The sequence below is a fragment of the Entelurus aequoreus genome, linkage group LG26 (genome assembly GCF_033978785.1).
Source record: "Entelurus aequoreus isolate RoL-2023_Sb linkage group LG26, RoL_Eaeq_v1.1, whole genome shotgun sequence".
Taxonomy (NCBI): domain Eukaryota; kingdom Metazoa; phylum Chordata; class Actinopteri; order Syngnathiformes; family Syngnathidae; genus Entelurus; species Entelurus aequoreus.
In genome coordinates this window covers 16,474,803-16,491,767 of record NC_084756.1, presented here as the reverse complement: position 1 = coordinate 16,491,767, position 16,965 = coordinate 16,474,803, and the positions used below count along the sequence as shown (strand labels likewise).

General features: G+C 38.9%; 1 protein-coding gene across 2 annotated transcripts in view; it reads right to left on the bottom strand.

Annotated features, from left to right (window-relative positions):
• Positions 1 to 16,965, bottom strand: part of LOC133643051 (serine incorporator 1-like) — a 45,946-nt gene that overhangs the window by 3,855 nt on the left and 25,126 nt on the right. For both annotated transcript variants that reach the window (XM_062037457.1, XM_062037458.1), the window contains exons 6-9: positions 16,018 to 16,187; positions 11,045 to 11,135; positions 8,590 to 8,791; positions 4,344 to 4,568 (exon numbers count right to left, since the gene is read on the bottom strand). In XM_062037457.1, the coding sequence (XP_061893441.1) occupies positions 4,344 to 4,568; positions 8,590 to 8,791; positions 11,045 to 11,135; positions 16,018 to 16,187 (688 nt within the window). The remainder of the gene's footprint in view (positions 1 to 4,343; positions 4,569 to 8,589; positions 8,792 to 11,044; positions 11,136 to 16,017; positions 16,188 to 16,965) is intronic.

Genomic DNA, 16,965 nt, shown 5'->3' with positions numbered 1-16,965 from the left:
AATGTCTAGCTGTTAGTCCTAAAGTTGTTGCTTTCTTGCCTGTGTGGGCTGAGAAAGTGCTTGATTTGATATGCAGCTGAGTCTGCTTTTTAAATGTTATTATTGCCTACGATCAGCTTCATTTCATTGTGGCAAACAAAATAGCCGTTTATTTATTTTATTTTTTTTGCCATTTAAAGGCCTACTGAAACCCACTACTACCGACCACGCAGTCTGATAGTTTATATATCAATGATGAAATCTTAACATTGCAACACATGCCAATACGGCCGGGTTAACTTATAAAGTGACATTTAAAATTTCCCGGGAAATATCCGGCTGAAACGTCGCGGTATGATGACGTATGCGCGTGACGTAGTCAGTTTAACGGAAGTTATGGTACCCCGTAGAATCCTATACCAAAAGCTCTGTTTTCATTTCATAATTCCACAGTATTCTGGACATCTTTTGCAATTTGTTTAATGAACAATGAAGGCTGCAAAGAAGACAGTTGTAGGTGGGATCGGTGTATTAGCAGCGGACTACAGCAACACAACCAGGAGGACTTTGTTGGAGAGCAGACGCGCTAGCCGGCGACCTCACCTTGACTTCCTACGTCTCCGGGCCGCCAAACGCATCGGGTGAAGTCCTTCGTCCTTCCGCCGATCGCTGGAACGCAGGTGAGCACGGGTGTTGATGAGCAGATGAGGGCTGGCTGGCGTAGGCATAGAGCTAATGTTTTTAGCATAGCTCTGTGTGGTCCGGTTGCTAAGTAGGCTTCAATGGCGTCGTTAGCACAGCATTGTTAACCTTCGCCAGCCTGGAAAGCATTAACCGTGTATTTACATGTCCACGGTTTAATAGTATTGTTGATTTTCTATCTATCCTTCCAGTCAGGGGTTTATTTTTTTTGTTTCTATATGCAGTTAAAGCACGATGCTATCACGTTAGCTCGTAGCTAAAGCGTTTCGCCGATGTATTGTCGTGGAGATAAAAGGCACTGAATGTCCATTTCGCGTTCTCGACTCTCATTTTCAAGAGGATATAGTATCCGAGGTGGTTTAAAATACAAATCCGTGATCCACAATAGAAAAAGGAGAGAGTACATAGTTCTGTGAGGTACGGTTGCTAAGTTGCTAAATCAGCCTTAGCGTCGTTAGCAACAGCATAGTTAAGCCTTACCAGGCTGAGAATTTTTAACCGTGTAGTTACATGTACAGAGTTTAATATTATTGTTGGTCTTCTGTCTATCCTTCCAGTCAGGGGTTTATTCATTTTGTTTCTATCTTCATTTGAGAATGATGCTAACACGTTAGCTCAGTAGCTAAGTGTGTCACCGATGTATTGTCTTGGAGATAAAAGTCACTTTAAATGTCCATTTCGCGTGCTCGACTCTCATTTTCAAGAGGATATAGTATCCGAGGTGGTTTAAAATACAAATCCGTGATCCACAATAGAAAAAGGAGAGTGTGGAATCCAATGAGCCAGCTTGTACCTAAGTTACGGTCAGAGCGAAAAAAGATACGTCCATCACTGCCTCTCAAGTCCTTCACTGTAACGTTCCTCATCTACGAATCTTTCATCCTCGCTCAAATTAATGGGGTAATCGTCACTTTCTCGGTCCGAATCTCTCTCGCTCCATTGTAAACAATGGGGAATTGTGAGGAATCCTAGCTCTTGTGACGTCACGCTACTTCCGGTACAGGCAAGGCTTTTTTTAATCAGCGAGCAAAAGTTGTGAACTTTATCGTCGATTTTCTCTACTAAATCCTTTCAGCAAAAATATGGCAATATCGCGAAATGATCAAGTATGTCACATAGAATGGATCTGCTATTCCCGTTTAAATAAAAAAAAATCATTTCAGTAGGCCTTTAAATTCCAATAATTGGGCATCTGCCCTATTGCTTAGATTTCAATGACGTCACCTGCGGCTCATTAAATATGCGTGGTGGTCCAGCCAGCGTCTGTTCTCAATGGGTAGAAGATACCATTTAAACTTTCTCCAAGAAAAATGCCCAATGATACTGGGCTTGATATTGTTTGTATTTTATTCTTATCAAACAGAAACCAGAAAGTCTGGGTCAATGATACTTTGTCAGGAAAGGTTCTTCTACTCCTCTCCTCCTATTAATTTTGTACAAAACCCAAAACCAATGAAGTTGGCACTTTGTGTAAATGGTAAATAAAAACAGAATACAATGATTTGCAAATAATTTTCAACCTATATTCAATTGAATAGACTGCAGAAACAAGATATTTAATGATAGAACTGGGAATTTTTTTTTGCAAATAATCATTAACTTACAATCTAAAAGCAGCAACACATTGCAAAAAAGTTGTCACAGGGGCATTTTTACCACTGTGTTACATGGCCTTTCCTTTTAACAACACTCAGTAAACGTTTGGGAACTGAGGAGACCAATTTTTGAAGTTTTTCAGGTGGAATTCTTTCCCATTCTTGCTTGATGTACAGCTTAAGTTGTTCAACAGTCCGGGGTCTCTGTTGTGGTATTTTAGGCTTCATAATGCGCCACACATTTTCAATGGGAGACAGGTCTGGACTACAGGCAGGCCAGTCTAGTACCCACACTCTTTTACTTCAAAGCCAAGCTGTTGTAACACGTGGCTTGGCATTGTCTTGCTGAAATAAGCAGGGGCGTCCATAATAACGTTGCTTGGATGGCAACATATATTGCTCCAAAACCTGTATGTACCTTTCAGCATTAATGGTGCCTTCACAGATGTGTAAGTTACCCATGTCTTGGGCACTAATACACCCCCATACCATCACAGATGCTGGCTTTTCAACTTCTCGCTTATAACAGTCCGGATGGTTCTTTTCCTCTTTGGTCCAGGGGACACGACGTCCACAGTTTCCAAAAACAATTTGTTATGTGTCAGACCACAGAACAGTTTTCCACTTTGCATCAGTCCATCTTAGATGAGCTCAGGCCCAGCGAAGCCAGCGGCGTTTCTGGGTGTTGATGAATGGCTTTCGCTTTGCATAGTAGAGTTTTAACTTGCACTTACAGATGTAGCGACGGACTGTAGTTACTGACAGTGGTTTTCTGAAGTGTTCCTGAGCCCATGTGGTGATATCCTTTACAAACTGATACCGCCTGAGGGATAGAAGGTCACAGGCATTCAATGTTGGTTTTCAGCCTTGCTGCTTACGTGCAGTGATTTATGCAGATTCTCTGAACCCTTTTGATGATATTACGGACCGTAGATGGTGAAATCCCTAAATTCCTTGCAATAGCTGGTTGAGAAATGTTGTTCTTAAACAATTTTCTCACGCATTTGTTCACAAAGTGGTGACCCTCGCCCCATCCTTGTTTGTGAATTACATTTCATGGAAGCTGCTTTTATACCCAATCATGGCACCAACCTGTTCCCAATTAGCCTGTTCACCTGTGGGATGTTCTGTGACCTTCGATCCCTCAGGTGGTACTGCATCAAAAACCGACATCAGTGTGTAAAGGATATCACCACATGGGCTCAGGACCACTTCAGAAAACCACTGTCAGTAACTACAGATCGTCGCTACATCTGTAAGTGCAAGTTAAAACTCTACTATGCAAAGCGAAAGCCATTTATCAACAACACCCAGGAATGCTGGGCCCTAGCCCATCTTAGATGGACTGATGCAAAGTGGAAAACTGTTCTGTGGTCTGACGAGTCCACATTTGAAATTGTTTTTGGAAATTGCGGACGTCGTGTCCTCCGGACCAAAGAGGAAAAGAACCATATGGATTGTTATGGGCGCAAAGTTGAAAAGCCAGCATCTGTGATGGTATGGGGGTGTATTAGTGCCCAAGGCATGGTTAAATTACACATCTGTGAAGGCACCATTAATGCTGAAAGGTACATACAGGTTTTGGAGCAACATATGTTGCCATCCAAGCAACGCCCCTGCTTATTTCAGCAAGACAATGCCAAGCCATGTGTTACAACAGCGTGGCTTCATAGTAAAAGAGTGCGGGTACTAGACTGGCCTGCCTGTAGTCCAGACCTGTCTCCCATTGAAAATGTGTGGCGCAATATGAAGCCTAAAATACCACAACGGAGACCCCGGACTGTTGAACAACTTAAGTTGTACATCAAGCAAGAAGGGGAATTAATTCCACCTGAAATGCTTAAAAAATTGGTTTCTTCAGTTCCCAAACATTTACTGAGTGTTGTTAAAACGTGCCAACTTCACTGGTTTTGGGGTTTGTAGTTGTAGTTAGACGTAATACTTGTTTTAGTCTGTGAAGTGTAGTAAAAAAGTCATTGCTAGTGCTTGACTTCATGACAAAAATTATTGATCATTGTTGTTTTTAAATATTTGATTGAATAAAGCGCTTGATGGAGTCGTACTGACCTGTACCAGCTGGTGAGTGTCATCATGATGTAAAGGGAGGCGAGGAAGAGCATGAAGTGAAAAAAGGAGTAGCTGTATTGGACCAGGTCCTGCTCATTGTCCTTCACACGCCTCGGTAAACTCGTCTCCACAGAGGAGTCCAGACTTCCAGCCTCTGACAGGATGGTGGAGTCTTTGGAGGCCATAGTCAGTTTGTTCACCTGGCTGGTGCTGGAGGAACGAATGCTGAGGAGAAATCAACAGTGTGATTTTATAATCAGGGTATCTGCACATTTTTCAAGATCAAATTTGAAATCTTTTTAAACTTTTTCGAACTTCTAAATGGAAAAATTAAAACTAAAAAAAAAAAATCCCAATAATAATTTTACTGTCAACGCCTGAAGATATGGCATTACCTCATTCAATTTACAAAAATAAATTCTAATAAATTACATCGCCGTCGCTGAAGCCGTTAGCGCAGGACTGGCATGGGCAAAACAGTTCCACCCCTCCAAGAAAACCTATGCTTTTGTCAGAGCTGGGAACACACCAACTCCTGCCAGAAAAACATCAGCAGGCCTCCCGACGTCTGCAAGAGACTGGCAGTTGTTGGTGGACCTTGAAAACCAGCTGAAGTTCCCCAGCCATATCGCAGTCACCACCCTGTGACCAGACATTGTCCTTGTGTCTGAGTCCACCAAACAAGCTGTGCTCTTGGAGCTGACAGTCCCGCGGGAAGATCGCCTGGAAGAAGCCTTCGAAAGGAAGCCTTTGAGAGTAAGCTCTCCAAGTATGCAGGACTGGTCAGCGACTGTCAACAGGCTGCTTGGAGAGCAAGGTGCTTCCCTGTGGAGGTTGGCTGCAGAGGATTTGCAGCCCGTTCCTTGGTCAGAGCCTCCAGCATTTTGGGCATCGATGGAGAGAGAAAGAGAAGATCCTTGGAGTCATGGTAGCTAGCTAGCTGTCTGGACACAAGCCGGGGGATTTGATCACCCCCAGTTGGGTCGCTTGGAGGAGGGCGCATAACCAGTTGAGAGACCCGAAACACCCGGTGAATACGAGAGGTCACTGAGGATGTGTCCAGACTAGGCATCAGTAGATGTATGTACACAGTATGTTTACAAACAGTATTTCCTAATTCCATCCATCCATTTTCTACCGCTTTTCCCTCTCGGGAATTATTCAAGTAAATCTGAAAAATTCTGATCCAATCTAGTTGCTGCCACTGATTGTTTCCATGATAGAAACGAGTAGCCACCAGTGGAATTTTAAAAAGAATATAAAATTATGAACCAGTCTTTTGAACGAAACATTGTTGTTCTGACGAGATGTGCATCATATATATGTGCCTCACCTTTTCTCCTCCAAACATATTGCTGGATATTGTGGCCAAACAGCTACATTTTTGTTTCATCTGACCACAGAACTTTCCTCCAGAAGGTCTTATTTTTGTCCATGTGATGTCAGATGAAACAAAAATTGAGCTGTTTGGCCACAATACCCAGCAATATGTTTGGAGGAGAAAAGGTGAGGCCTTTAATCCCAGGAACACCATTCTTACTGTCAAGCATGGTGGTGGTAGTAGTATGCACTGGGCCTGTTTTGCTGCCAATGGAACCGGTGCTTTACAGAGAGTAAAAAAGGAGGATTACCTCCAAATTCTTCAGGACAACCTAAAATCATTAGCCCGGAGGTTGGGTCTTGGGCGCAGTTGGGTGTTCCAACAGGACAATGACCCCAAACACATGTCAAAAGTGGTAAAGAAATGGCTAAATCAGGCTAGAATTAAAGGCCTACTGAAACCCACTACTACCGACCACGCAGTCTGATAGTTTATATATCAATGATGAAATCTTAACATTGCAACACATGCCAATACGGCCGGGTTAACTTATAAAGTGCAATTTAAAATTTCCCGCAAAACTTCCGGTTGAAAACGTCTATGTATGATGACGTATGCGCGTGACGTCAATGGTTGAAACGGAAGTATTCGGACACCATTGTATCCAATACAAAATGCTCTGTTTTCATCGCAAAATCCCACAGTATTCTGGACATCTGTGTTGGTGAATCTTTTGAAATTTGTTTAATGAACAATGAAGACTGCAAAGAAGAAAGCTGTAGGTGGGATCGGTGTATTAGCGGATGGCTGCAGCAACACAACCAGGAAGACTTTGACTTGGATAGCAGACGCGCTATCCGACGCTAGCCGCCGACCGCATCGATGATCGGGTGAAGTCCTTCGTCGCACCGTCGATCGCTGGAACGCAGGTGAGCACGGGTGTTGATGAGCAAATGAGGGCTGGCTGGCGTAGGTGGAGAGCTAATGTTTTTAGCATAGCTCTGTGCAGTCCGGTTGCTAAGTTAGCTTCAATGGCGTCGTTAGCACAGCATTGTTAACCTTCGCCAGCCTGGAAAGCATTAACCGTGTATTTACATGTCCACGGTTTAATAGTATTGTTGATTTTCTGTCTATCCTTCCAGTCAGGGGTTTATTTATTTTGTTTCTATCTGCAGTTAAAGCAAGATGCTATCACGTTAGCTCGTAGCTAAAGCATTTCGCCGATGTATTGTCGTGGAGATAAAAGGCACTGAATGTCCATTTCGCGTTCTCGACTCTCATTTTCAAGAGGATATAGTATCCGAGGTGTTTTAAAATACAAATCTGTGATCTACAATAGAAAAAGGAGAGTGTTGATGAGCAGATGAGGGCCGGCTGGTGTAGGTGGATAGCTAATGTTTTTAGCATAGCTCTGTGAGGTCCCGTAGCTAAGTTAGCTTCAATGGCGTCGTTAGCAACAGCATTGTTAAGCTTCGCCAGGCTGGAAAGCATTAACCATGTAGTTACAGGTCCATGGTTTAATAGTATTGTTGATTTTCTGTCTATCCTTCCAGTCAGGGGTTTATTTCTTTTGTTTCTATCTGCAGTTAAGCCCGATGTTATCAGGTTAGCTCCGTAGCTAAAGTGCTTTGCCGATGTATTGTCATGGAGATAAAAGTCACTGTGAATGTCCATTTTGCGTTCTCGACTCTCATTTTCAAGAGGATATAGTATCCGAGGTGGTTTAAAATACAAATCCGTGATCCACAATAGAAAAAGGAGAAAGTGTGGAATCCAATGAGCCCTTGTACCTAAGTTACGGTCAGAGCGAAAAAAGATACGTCCTGCACTGCACTCTAGTCCTTCACTCTCACGTTCCTCATCCACAAATCTTTCATCCTCGCTCAAATTAATGGGGTAATCGTCACTTTCTCCGTCCGAATCGCTCTTGCTGCTGGTGTAAACAATGGGGAAATGTGAGGAGCCTTTCAACCTGCGACGTCACGCTACTTTCGGTACAGGCAAGGCTTTTTTTATCAGCGACCAAAAGTAGCAAACTTTATCGTCGATGTTCTCTACTAAATCCTTTCAGCAAAAATATGGAAATATCGCGAAATGATCAAGTATGACACATAGAATGGATCTGCTATCCCCGTTTAAATAAAACAAATTCATTTCAGTAGGCCTTTAAGGTTTTAGAATGGCCTTCCCAAAGTCCTGACTTAAACGTGTGGACAATGCTGAAGAAACAAGTCCATGTCAGAAAACCAACAAATTTAGCTGAACTGCACCAATTTTGTCAAGAGGAGTGGTCAAAAATTCAACCAGAGGCTTGTGGAGGGCTACCAAAAGCGCCTTATTGCAGTGAAACTTGCCAAGGGACATGTAACCAAATATTAACATTGCTGTATGTATACTTTTGACCCAGCAGATTTGGTCACATATTCAGTAGCCCCATAGTAAATTAATAAAAGAACCAAACATCATGAATGTTTTTTGTGACCAACAAGTATGTGCTCCAATCACTCTATCACAAAAAAATAAAGACTTGTAGAAATTATTGGACACTCAACACAGCCATGACATTATGTTCTTTACAAGTGTATGTCAACTTTTGACCACAACTGTATAGGCTGTCAAAAACAACAAGTTAATTCATGTGATTAATCAAAAAAATATCTGATTAATTATGTATATATGCAGATTAATTATGCAATTCACTATAGATATATGTACTGTATATATGAATTTCAACTTTGAAATATGACAAAAAAAGGTGTTATCAAAATCCGCACTAACATTTTGAGCTATGTTGCTTGGTAACTAACTAACAGAAAAACACATAGCAACAGTTAAATAACCCCCTGGTGGAGGTAACAAAGAGTGAGAAAACACTATGCATGTGTTTATACTGCATTGAATACTGTTTCCAAACTGTAAACACACCTTGAGTAGATGATGCATAAGACGAATATAGCGAGCCCCACGATGCTCTGAGCATCCCACCACTGCAGGTAAGGCGATGTGAGGACGGGTTCCTCCGTGCCAATGATCACCACAGCAGTCTGGTTGTCCACCTCCACGGGGGCCACAGTGGGCCCTGCCATCTGCTGAAAGATACTCAGCAGGCTTGGGTTGCATGTCCGATCTTGAAATCAAAAAGACCAGCAATGGTGTTAAAGAAAATACTGTAAACGCTGTCACATTATTTCTACTTCAAAAATGTGACTTTGCTAAGTGGTCCCTTGGGAATATACGAGTGCCGCAGCTTAAACTTTTTTTTTAGATTGTTATGCTTCAGGGTAAGCGCAAACATTTGTGTTACAAGCCTCAATGCCGCTCGTTGGCGTAGCAAATGTCACAGTGAACCTCATTAAATCCAACCAAATGTCACAGTGAACCTCATTAAATCCAACCAAAACATCCGGTCCGACTCGCTAGAATTAGCTTGTAGCTAGAGACGGACATAACTTTGTTTTCCAAGCACAGGAAGGAAGAAAAAGAGTGTTAAGGACAGTAATAAAAAGAAGTGAATTGATATTCATTGAATTAGATAAATAAATCATCAAATACATGACAGAGCGTGTAGCTAGCTAACTTGGTGAAGCAGTTGAAGCGTATCACTGCAAGTCTGCACCATACCGAAGCAGAATGAGTCGATAACGCCAAAAATAGAATCTACATTTTGTGGACATTTATCCACGAAAGTTGGTGTGTTTGACAGAGAAGCAACAGGAAGGAGACACCGTCGCAGTTCACTCCCCCACGTAAATGTTGTACATTATTATTACATTACGTCTTAAAACTACTGTAGTTGTTTGTACTACATTGTATATATTGTATTGTTTTTCATACAATTCCTTTTACCGAAAAGTTTGTTTTGTTTTTAAAAGGAAGGTTACATGTTAAAATTGGGATGATTTGGGTGGCAAGTACCAAATGAGTACATTTTCTTTCATTTCAAAAGGGTGACGCCTTTCGCAATAGACGTTTTTTCAAGGTAGGAACCTCCGTCACAGAACCAATCAAACTCATAACCACTGTATATTAAATCTACACAGAAATACATCATCAATCTAAACATCATATGCAGGCGTTCATCAAACTGTTCAATATTCAAATTTGGTAAATATACTCTCAAATGATTTCATTGAAACATTTTCTGTACTTTATGATCTTTTTTCCTTATTCATTTGACGACCTATTTTTTTAACATTTTATATATTTTTTTAATCATTTGATGTATTTCTTATTTATTTGATCAATTTTTATTATTTATTTGATGACCTATTTTTTTAAAATTTACATTACTTGATTTATTTCTTATTTATTTGATGGAATATTTCTTATATATTCAACTATTTCTATTTGTTTTTGTTTTATGATATAATTCTTATTTGACAACATATTTATAATTTATTTGATCTGTGCTATTTATGTGATGACATATTTCTTGTTTATCTATTTTACCGACTTTTGTGATGAATTTTGGGTTTACAGTAGTTCATGTATTATTTATTTGATAAAATATTTGTTATTTACAATACTTGATCTATTATTTTATTAGATGATCGACTTTAAGTATTTGATTATATTTTTCTTATTTATTTGATTTATTTACAATTTATGTGATGATCTATTTATAATTTGATTTATTCATAATTTATATGATGACTTATTTATTAATTATTTGATCTATGTATTTGTGTATTATTTATCCTTTATTCGTTTTTTTAAATTTATTTATTTGACGAGCTGTATTTATTTGATTGACCTTTTTATTTATTTAATGACTCATTGGATTGTTCCCCTATTTGTATAATTAAATATTTTTATTTATTTTATCCATTTATCATTTATTTAATGACCTATTATATAATTAATTTCTTATTCATTTGAAAACATATTCATGTGATCTTTTTCTTATTTATTGGTTGACATATTTCTAATGAATTTAATGATAGATTTTCTATTGTGGTCTTTTGTGTCATTGAGCGCCAACATTGACAGCAACGTCAGAAAATAATCTGTCAGTCGTCAATCAGGTGGTGGGCGGGGCCAATGATCTAATTGATTGGAAGGCAAGGTAGACCACAACCACAACAAATACTTTTCATGTCTAATGAGTGCTGTGGGATTTCCCATGGCTGGTTGACATTTACCGTAAATTGTTATGTTACCTTGTTTTTACATGGTTTATTATTTTATTAATTGTCTATTGTTTCATTTGGCACAAAAATAAATCCATATTCATAAAGCAAGCACTGAAATATTTCCTAACACTGAAATATTTCCTAACAGTAGTGAGACTTCTTTGACTGCGATATATACTTTGAATCACGTTATTATCCAATGATTTATGATGCGTGTACAATCTACTAGACGCCTGCAAGTCATTGACCTGGTTCGTTGCTCATGGCAGACCAGGTGAGGAACATGGTGTACAGGGTGATGATGGACGACTGCAGGAGACCAGAGCGAGGCTGACATTCCTGCCAAACACAACATGCATGACATTCAGTTACAATCAGTCTATATGGAACTCCATTTGAAAAAAAATAAAAATAAAATCACATTTCAGATCCTTTGAGCAAGCAAAGAAAAAAATCTGAATAGTTTGAGGAGATTTCCAAATGATATACTGTATTTGCAGTGTCAGCTTGAAAAAAATACATGCAAAGAATTAAATTCACCCTTGGAGAAACCCCCACCGCATCAAAGTTCTGTGACAAACACTTGACCAAAATTGTCCCATCAAATTTCAAACAGTAAATACAAGAAGGGAACAAAAACATTGATTCTCAGCTGAATCTCGATTCTTATTCATCCCGATTTTAAATAATTCATAATTTTAAAAAACTGATAAAAAAAATAAAAAAATATATGTATATATATATATGTACATATATATATTAGTGATGGGTCCCGCAACACAGATGCATCGGCGCATGCGTCGAGCTCATTAGAAAGTCACGTGACCGATCATGAGCTGTTTCGGTCACGTGACCGATACGTGAACTGTGTCGCACTGACGCCTCTTCTGTGCCCTGTGAGCGGGTCTTTTCTACAGCCGGAGAAATAATAACTAAGAAGAGAAATCGTCTAAAATGTAATACGTTGGAAAAACTGTTTTTTTTAAATATAAATGTGTAAAAAAAATAAAAATACAATTCCCAGTCCACAAGCATCCTCATTCACAGCACGTTCTCTTAGATTTCCATGTTATGATACATGTTCACATTATTTGTTGACTGTATCTAAAAAAGATAAAAATTTATTTTTATTTAAATGAAGATATGAAATAATCCTAAATGAAATACAATGACTTGGTTTATATTATTGTATATACTAGGTCATAAAATCAGTGTCAGTTGAGTCGGTCCATAGGTTGCCTGTAGGGATTTTTAATGTCCAGCAGATTGACAGTATTTAGTGACACAGTATCGACACAGTATCAATACAGTTTTGCAATGTGTCGAAACGCTTCATGACGCCTCATCAACCCATCACTAATATATATATGTAAAAATAATGAACAAACATTTAAACGCAACAGTTGTTTTTGCTCCCATTTTTCATGAGTTGAACTAGAAGATCTAAAACTTTTACTATACACACAAAATACCTCCATCCATCCATTTTCTACCATTTGTCCTTTTCGGGGTCACGGGGACAAAATACCTATTCCTCTCAAATATTGTTCACAAATATGTTTAAATCTATTAATGAGCACTTCTTTTTTGCCAAGATAACCCATCCCACCTCACAGGTGTGGCATATCAAGATGCTGATTATACAGCATGGTTATTGCACAGGTGTGTGCCTTAGGCTGATCTTTACCCCAGCACTCCAGCCCCTTTGAATTTACTATACTGATAACTCACTTTATGCAAATTTTTTAAAATAAAAACACTTACATAATTATTCACATGGTTTTTCAAAGGGTTGACAATAAACATGTTGGCTTTTTTAATTGCGGACAAAAGTTGAGAGATTTTAGCAAAACAAAATATGTATCCAAACATTTTTTTTTATAGACCCTGAGGTCTTTTTTCGTCCTGGTGGCACTTAACTGCTATTAAATTATGTGTGCCCCAGAGGGTCAGGAAGAGGGGTTAGGACTTCCTTATTGAATTCAAAAGTGCTTCTTACCTTCTTTATCAAAGTTGTACTAGTGTTATTTACAAGAACGATAACGACTTTGTTTACTCCAAATGATGCGATCACATGCACGCACTGAGGACAGCTGGTAAGCGCCATATTGGCTTTGATTGTTTAGCGAGACCGTGTCAGCAATCCGCGGCTCTCGAGTCGCATGCGGCTCTCTAGTGCCACCCTAGTGGCTCCCTGGAGCATGTTTAAAAAAGGATTAAAAATGGAAAAAGATGGGGGGGAAATATTTTTTTTGTTTTGAAATGTTTTTTGTTTGAGGACAAACATAACACAAACCTTCCCAATTGTTAGAAAGCCCACTGTTTAATATGTTTGTGTGTATGCTTCACTGATGAGTATTTGGCAAACATCGTTTTGTCCTACTAATTTTGGCGGTTCTTGAACTCACCATAGTGTGGACAGTGACGCAACAGTTTGTTTACATGTAAAATCTTCCACTCCTTCTTTCTCATTTTGTCCACCAAAAGTTTTTTGCTGTGCGTGAATGCACAAAGGTGATCTTTGTTGATGTTATTGACTTGTTGGAGTGCTAATCAGGCATATTTGGTCAGTGCATGACTGCAAGCTAATCAATGCTAACATGCTATTTAGTCTAGCTGTAAGTACATACATACATACACTACCGTTCAAAAGTTTGGGGTCACCCAAACAATTTTGTGGAATAGCCTTCATTTCTAAGAACAAGAATAGACTGTCGAGTTTCAAATGAAAGTTCTCTGTTTCTGGCCATTTTGAGCATTTAATTGACCCCACAAATGTGATGCTCCAGAAACTCAATCTGCTCAAAGGAAGGTCAGTTTTGTAGCTTCTGTAACGAGCTAAACTGTTTTCAGATGTGTGAACATGATTGCACAAGGGTTTTCTAATCATCAATTAGCCTTCTGAGCCAATGAGCAAACACATTGTACCATTAGAACACTGGAGTGATAGTTGCTGGAAATGGGCCTCTATACACCTATGTAGATATTGCACCAAAAACCAGACATTTGCAGCTAGAATAGTCATTTACCACATTAGCAATGTATAGAGTGTATTTCTTTAAAGTTAAGACTAGTTTAAAGTTATCTTCATTGAAAAGTACAGTGCTTTTCCTTCAAAAATAAGGACATTTCAATGTGACCCTAAACTTTTGAACGGTAGTGTACATACATACATCATTATGCCTCATTTGTAGGTATATTTGAGCTTATTTAATTTCCTTTACTTGTATCCTCTTTGTATATAATTTAGTTTTGCATGTCTCATGACACATTATCTGTATGTAATATCGGCTGCATTTCAGATAGTTGTTTGTGTGCCATGTGAAGTGTGAAGTGAATTATATTTATATAGCGCTTTTCTCTAGTGACTCAAAGCACTTTTACATAGTGAAACCCAATATCTAAGTTACATTTAAACCAGTGTGGGTGGCACTGGGAGCAGGTGGGTAAAGTGTCTTGCCCAAGGACACAACAGCAGTGACTAGGATGGCGGAAGCGGGGATCGAACCTGGAACCCTCAAGTTGCTGGCACGGCCACTGTACCAACCGAGCTATACCGCCCCATGTGTGCCATGTTGTTCCAGACCACAGCAAACATTACCTAGCTTGCCAAAGATTGTAATAAATCTATTAAAAGCGACTTACCGATCTCAGGGCGGACAGTCTAAATGACGTTGAGGCCACATTGGGGCCACATGCGCGTTTACACTGGAGTCTGGTAAAAATCACATTTTACTTGCAGTGAAAAAAGTCATCTGGAAAAAAATCTAATTTCAAATAAATCATATTTGGGCCACTTTGGCCTGCAATGTAAACACAATCTAAAAGTACATGGTTGCAGTTTTTTTTTATTTGTATCGTGGTATTTAATAAGTATTGAAATCATGGAAAGTCACAGTATCAGTATAGACTACCGGTACTGAAATTCTGGTACAGTATCGTGACAACCTTAACTAAAACCCAAACATATTCAAATGAAAATCTTCACCTGAAAGCAAATTCTACTAAAAGGTATGAAAACCGAGGCAGCACTGTACGGTATAGTGGGGGGGTCAGCAACCCACGGCTCTAGAGTCACATGCGACTCCTTAGCGGCGCCCTGGTGGCTCCATGGAGCTTTTTCAAAAATGTATGGAAATAGAAAAAAAATGGGGTAAAAAATATATTTTTCGTTGTAATATGGTTTCTGTAGGAGGACAAACACGACACAAACCTTCCTAATTGTTAGAAAGCCCACTGTTTATTATGTTTATGCTTCACTGATGAGACTATTTGGCGAGCGCCGTTTTGTCCTACTAATTTCAGCGCCCCTTGAAATCACCGTTGTGTGGACTGTGACTCAACAGTTTGTTTATATGTACAACTTTCTCCGACACTGCCACAGAAAGACGTGTTTTATGCCACTCCTTCTTCGTCTGATTTTGCCCACCAAACGTTGTATACTGTGCGTGAATGCACAAAGGTGCGCTTTGTTGATGTTATTGACTTGTTGGAGTGCTAATCAGGCATATTTGGTCACTGCATGACTGCAAGCTAACCGATGTTAACATGCTATTTAGGCTAGCTGTATGTACATATTGCATCATTATATTTCGTTTGTAGGTATATTTGAGCTCATTTAGTTTATTTTTCCATGTTTCATGACACATTATCTGTATGTAATATTGGCTGCATGTCTGCCATGTTGTTCCAGACCACAGCAAACGTTAGCCAGCTTGCAAAGATTGTAATAAATCCATTAGAAGAAGACAACCTGCAGTTTCCTTTAACTTGGACACACACATCTATACCTTTGGCCATTCTAAGACAGTCATTTCCAGGAGTTATCTCACCCTCTGAGAAGTTTTACTAATGTTTTCCAAAGTTGTAAAAATGTGTTGAATAAATATTACATTTCAATATTTCTGTCAACGAAGATTTGCGTCAGCCTGCGACACATAGTCATTTTGATAGTAGGCTAATATAGCCAATATAGACACTTACATCATGTGTTGCCATCATTATCACACTTATATAAGACTTTTAAAGTCATTTTGATAGTAGGCTAATATAGCTAATTAGCCACTTACATCATGTGTTGCCATCATTATAACACTTAAATTTTTTGCGGCTCCGGACAGATTACTTTTTTGTATTTTTGGTCCAATTTGGCTCTTTCAACATTTTGGGTTGCCGACCCGTGGTATAGTGCATGTGTCGAGTGTTTCCATGTGTGCTGTACCTGTACTTTATGCAGCACAGAGATAACAGAGGCCACTGTGCACAACAACATGTTGAAGCTGATGAAGAACTTGTTGATGAAGCAATCATCAGCTTTGGTGTAGAAGATGAAGAAGAGAACAGCAGCAATGAAAGACAGGATATAGTTGACGATAGTGACCACCACCAAGGCTGGAAAAGACAAAGTGTTTGTTAGGGCTGGAACGCTTCACAAGATCCAGGGTTCAGATCTTATTACAGCTTGTGGTCACGGTTCTTGGTTCGGTTATGTCTAATTTGCTGTTCTTTTTAACACCCTTAAATACTATATACCCAAATAATCCACCATGACCATTTTTAATCAGTTTTGTTATGTATAGTATTTGGTTTCTGCGATACAGTTAATTCACTGTACATGTACAAACTAACAGTACTTGTATAAACTGTACATTTTTACATGCATACATTACCACTACTTCTATAAACTGTACATTTATACTTGCATACACTACCACTACCGGTACTTTTATTCATTGTACATTTATACATGTACACAAGTAGTGTCAGTGTATACATGTACAGTTAGATAGATAGTACTTTATTGATTCCCTTAGGAAAGTTCCCTCAGGAAAATTAAAAGTGTATACATGTATAAATGTACAGTTTATACAAGTAGTGTCAGTGTATATGTGTATAAATGTACAGTTTATACAAGTAGTGTTAGTGTATATGTGTATAAATGTACAGTTTATACAAGTAGTGTCTGTGTATATGTGTATACATGTAGTTTATACAAGTGGTGTTAGTGTATATGTGTATAAATGTACAGTTTATAGAAGTAGTGTCAGCTTATATGTTTATAAATGTACAGTTTATACAAGTAGTGTCAGTGTATATGTTTATCAATGTACAGTTTATACGATAAGTGGTAGTGTATATGTTTATAAATGTAGTTTATACAAGTAGTGTC